Source organism: Camelina sativa, chromosome 2 (assembly GCF_000633955.1).
Source record: "Camelina sativa cultivar DH55 chromosome 2, Cs, whole genome shotgun sequence".
In the NCBI taxonomy this organism is placed as follows: Eukaryota; Viridiplantae; Streptophyta; class Magnoliopsida; order Brassicales; family Brassicaceae; genus Camelina; species Camelina sativa.
Genome location: NC_025686.1, coordinates 12,372,021 through 12,377,036, shown reverse-complemented (window position 1 = coordinate 12,377,036; position 5,016 = coordinate 12,372,021). Strand labels below are relative to the sequence as shown.

General features: G+C 31.9%; 1 protein-coding gene across 1 annotated transcript in view; it reads left to right on the top strand.

Annotated features, from left to right (window-relative positions):
• The window catches only part of LOC104722852 (alpha-dioxygenase 1-like), a 4,888-nt gene continuing 2,556 nt past the window's right edge, over positions 2,685–5,016 (top strand). The window contains exons 1-6 of the mRNA XM_010441104.2: positions 2,685–2,897; positions 3,196–3,459; positions 3,597–3,746; positions 3,844–3,977; positions 4,569–4,785; positions 4,939–4,968. Of these exons, the coding sequence (XP_010439406.1) occupies positions 2,790–2,897; positions 3,196–3,459; positions 3,597–3,746; positions 3,844–3,977; positions 4,569–4,785; positions 4,939–4,968 (903 nt within the window). The 5' untranslated portion in view covers positions 2,685–2,789. The remainder of the gene's footprint in view (positions 2,898–3,195; positions 3,460–3,596; positions 3,747–3,843; positions 3,978–4,568; positions 4,786–4,938; positions 4,969–5,016) is intronic.

Sequence of the window (5,016 nt, the reverse complement as noted above, 5' to 3'; positions counted from 1 at the left end):
TGTAACATCATGATTAGGTTAATATGATTTGAATTAGGAAAAGTCGTGTAAGAGGTTGGTTACCATGACTCGTCTTGTTCTGCTTTTTATGGGATCGCTTGTTCAGCATCCTCCTTGGCCTTTTATAGAATTCTTGATGTACCAAACCACTACTCTCTGTATTTCTTTGTCTAACAAACTATGATTGTACCACCATTCTTATTTTGGTGAAGTTTTCTGTTTTTTGTTTTCTCTTCTTTTTTGTTCTTCTTTTCTGATGTGTTCTTTCTTCTAGTTGATTTGATCGTGCTTATCCTATAAATTTAGAAAAGGTTGAACTTTTGAAAGGAATCTATAGTAACAGTATGGGTACAAGAAATCACACACATCATAAAGCACTTTCACCCATTCCTTCCTTGATGTTGTTTCTAGTCACCCCCTAGCACCGTAACCCGTGGATGATTTTTTTTTTATTACAGTTTTTCATATTAGTCGAATGAAGATGCGTAAATAGCTGAAACGAACGTGTGTTTCTCACTCATGCAAATAAAATACAACGTGTGTTCTTACAAATGAACTCAAATAGATAAGTCATTACAACTTAATCTGAAGAAGCGAGTTTAACTCAAAAAGGGTACCAGACATTTTATTTGAAGACCTTAGTTACCTTCAAGATATTAACAAACATCTAAATAATTGTCATTTGCTGATACTATCTAATTTTTAGCTTATCTTTGCTCGAACAAAAAAAACGAATAAATACTTGCAAAAAGTATTACATTTATTTTCAATTATCCATTAAAAATGAAATTAATAGAGTAAGGTCGCAAATCAAAGTATGCAAGATAAATCAATATATATAGTAGTATGATATGGAGTACAATGTCAACTTAGGGCAGCTCATATATACAAGACAGATTTCCTACAAATTGTAATTATTATTTGTCTTTTTATTGGATTAATTCCAGTTACAACGTATATTATTTTTAAAATGAATCAAATCCAGTTACAACGTATATTATTTTTAAAATGGATCAAATCTACCACGTATAATTTGGTTTCCATTCATAAAACTCTATTATTTAAAACGAAATATCATAATTGAACATTATCTCATATATCTATGTCATATTAGGAGCTGGAACCGAATAATCTTGAAGTATAGGCGAGAAATTATTTTTCAGGTATGTGGCCAGTTTAGCATTACCCTTTCGTTTTGGCACCCCTTCATGGCTTCATCTGATTTTGAAGTTTTCTTAGATATAATATTTAAATAGACGCCATACTTGTCGATAAAATATTGATCGAAAAACACACACACAAAAAGAATTAACCCTAGTCGAAGAGTTTACTTGTATGACTTTTGTTATTATGAAATCAATAAATCATAAACTTCTAAATTTGGAATTCTCAACCTGTTAAGTCGTTCAACTTAAGCAACCCAAAATAGATATTCATTTTTTTTTTGTCAACTAATCTTTGTGACGTTGAAATGTATAAATTTTACATTTTATACTATTAATTTTGAGTAGCATGCACGGATATTAGCAAGAATGGTATTGTTTTAACATTTAATTCAAGACATTTTGACATTTGGTTCGTCTATATATATTATAAAAACAAACGTGTACATATCTGATGAGAATCAAAGATTCGGACGTTTTCTTATCTATTTTCTCTACGGAAAAATAAAATAATAAATAATATATCCCAACACCTACCGGCATGATCATGATGGGTGTATAAAAATTATTTTAATGGATCATTATTTTGAATGGCAACCTTTTAATTAAACTTTGATTTTGTTTAGCTAAATATACTATACCCAACTAAGAACAGTATGAGTTAATAAAATGAACCGACACAAAAAATAAAGAAGAATGCTACGAGCCTAGTCGAGCTAGGTCCAACAGTGATATGGGACTAGGGTTATTCTTGTTTACGGTTAAAGGACCGGTTTATATTATATTTTGACTCTAGTTCACAACAATGTAGTTGATAGATTCTGCAAGTCCATTTCAACTCTATTACTAGAACGATATTGTTAGTTTTGGATCAACCGATCAAGTGACCACTATATCGTACATATTTGTATTAAGTCCATGCTGTGAGTTTTCGTATTAAGGCCTCTACAATTTGCATTCGCCCCTCCTCTCGAGCACCTATTATGAGGAGAATTTCAAAAACGTCATCACTTCGTCTAACTCCATTTGCTCATGTGCTTAATTATGTTGAGTGGATGGGCTGTGCGCCTGTGTTTTCTGACTTATGCTTCCAAATTTTTACTTTTCTTTTTGGTCATGGAACCATTTTAGGTTTATAATCTGGACTGTAAAGTCTGTAATCCTAAACTCTATTCATTTTTAATAAAATATTTACTTTTTTAGCAAAGAAAACATCGCACATGTTTTTTTTGGGTTCTTTCCCCCCAAAAGAATGTTCCACAACTTATTTGAGTTCAAGTTAACTTACATTTTAGATGACCATTATCTAATTTCCCAGTGTAAAACTCTCAAAACTATGGCATATATAAATTACAATGATACAAAGTTAATGAGTCACATTATTAAAATCATAATAACAATAAAATAATGATGATAAGACAAAGAATACAGTAGGACAAAAAAATAAACTTAATTTGATTTTTAATTAGTGTATGCATTTGAATATTCTTCTGTCTCATGGTTTATGCTTATAAATAGACAATTGATCAACACCAAGGATGAAAGTTATCACTTCTCTAATCTCTTCTGTTTTGCTTTAAATTCTTACAACTCTATTTAAACATTTCTCTTGTTACGTTTTAAAGGATGAAAATAATCATTTCTCTAATCTCTTCTATTTTGCTTAAATTTATCCACGAAGACTTCCGTGAGATTTATTCAAGAATGTCCCTCCTCGATCGTTTCCTACTTCTTGTAAGCTGTAACTCAACTTTAACATATACTGCACGTAGAATCACATCAACACACACAAAAAATATGGAACTGAATGAATTTAAATTGTTATGAATATTTCTTTTAATTATCACGCAAAATTATTATTACTATTATTATTATTTTTTTGTTGTTGCTTTCGGTAATTCGAGGTTTTTGATATATGTAAGATAATCTCACGATTATTTCCTAGTGACACATTAAGTTTGGATGGTTTACACATATAAGTATTTTTTGAAGTATTGTGAAAAATTGTTGATGCGATGTTTACATGGTGAAGATCGTGCATGGAGTGGATAAGATGGTTCCATGGCACAAGCTTCCGGTGTTCTTGGGTTTAGCCTATCTTGAAATACGTAGGCATCTTCACCAAGAATACAATCTTCTCAACGTCGGTCAAACTCCGGTTGGAACCCGGTTTGATCCTGCTAATTATCCGTACCGGACTGCTGACGGAAAATTCAATGATCCGTTTAATGAAGGCGTCGGCAGTCAAAATAGCTTCTTCGGAAGAAATTGTCCTCCGGTCGATCAGAAAACAAAGGTAAACTTTGACTTACATGTTTATATGTGTACAGCAAAAAGATGGTTTTGACGTTATACTACTTTTATTAATTTGATTAGTAGTAAATAGTAATATAAAAAAGGATATTGTTTTGAGATTTTTTTTTTTTTTTGAAGTTATTGAGGCCAGATCCTATGGTGGTGGCGACAAAACTATTAGAAAGGAGAAAGTTTGTCGACACAGGAAAACAGTTCAATATGATTGCAGCTTCTTGGATTCAATTTATGATCCATGATTGGATTGATCATCTTGAAGATACTCACCAGGTTCGTGAATTATTATTCAATTTGATCCCATTTACATACTTAATTATATAACGAAACAATTAAATTGGTTGGTTCTGGTTATTTATTGGTAACATAGATCGAGCTTGTGGCTCCAAAAGAAGTAGCGAACCAGTGTCCTTTAAAGTCCTTTAGGTTCTTCAAGACAAAGGAAGTCCCTACCGGTTTCTTCGAAATCAAGACCGGTTCGCAAAATATCCGTACACCTTGGTGGTAATACCACTAATACTTTTCTAACACAATTTATATAAATTATGAACCCTTTCTTAAAAAAGAACATATAACATATAAAATAAATCATTAAATCTTACATATACGATTCATTTTTTTCTGCTACATGCCCATGCATTTTTTGGGCTCCGTTTAGACTTTAGATTGAAAAGTTCAATTAATTTTGGGGAATTACTTGGTTTAGAAAATTGAATGGACATTTTTTTGGGTTTCGGTTGGTTATAATTACTAAATTTTGACTCATTTTGAATAAAAAATAAACATCCAAATAAAAGTACCTAGTGTTTTGTTTTTTTTTTCTTTCTGTTTGACTTCTTTTGGTTTCAAAAACACACGAACTGTTTATTTCTTAAAAAAATTGGTTTGGTTTCGATTTGATTTCAAATCTGTTTAAGCGACTCGTGGGACTAATTAAACACCCAACCTTAGCATGATACGTATAGACAATTAGACATATATGGACGTAGAGTCGTACGTAGACACATATCCATGCATAGAAACCATACATTATTCCCATAATACTATGATGACTATATAGTATATATATAATTCAAAGAATAATACATAAATTAGGGATTCGAGCGTCCTCTACGGAAGCAACTCAAAAACAATGGAGAGAGTAAGAACTTACAAAGATGGTAAACTTAAGATATCGGAGGACACCGGTCTCCTTCTCCATGATGAAGACGGTTTAACCATCTCTGGTGACATTCGTAACAGTTGGGTCGGCCTCTCTGCCTTGCAAGCTCTTTTCATCAAAGAACACAACGCCGTATGCGACGCCCTCAAGGTTCAGTATCTGTATTTTTTTTCTTCTTTTCTAAAATGTAAATTACGACTTTTTCACACTTATTAGTTATTACAATTTTTTCATACGGATTCTGAGATTCAGAACAGATTATATAAAAATCAATTCAATTTTAAACTCTATTCAATATTATAGGATGAGGATAGTGACTTGGAAGACGAAGATTTGTACCGCTACGCGAGGCTAGTAACCTCAGCAGTGATAGCCAAGATT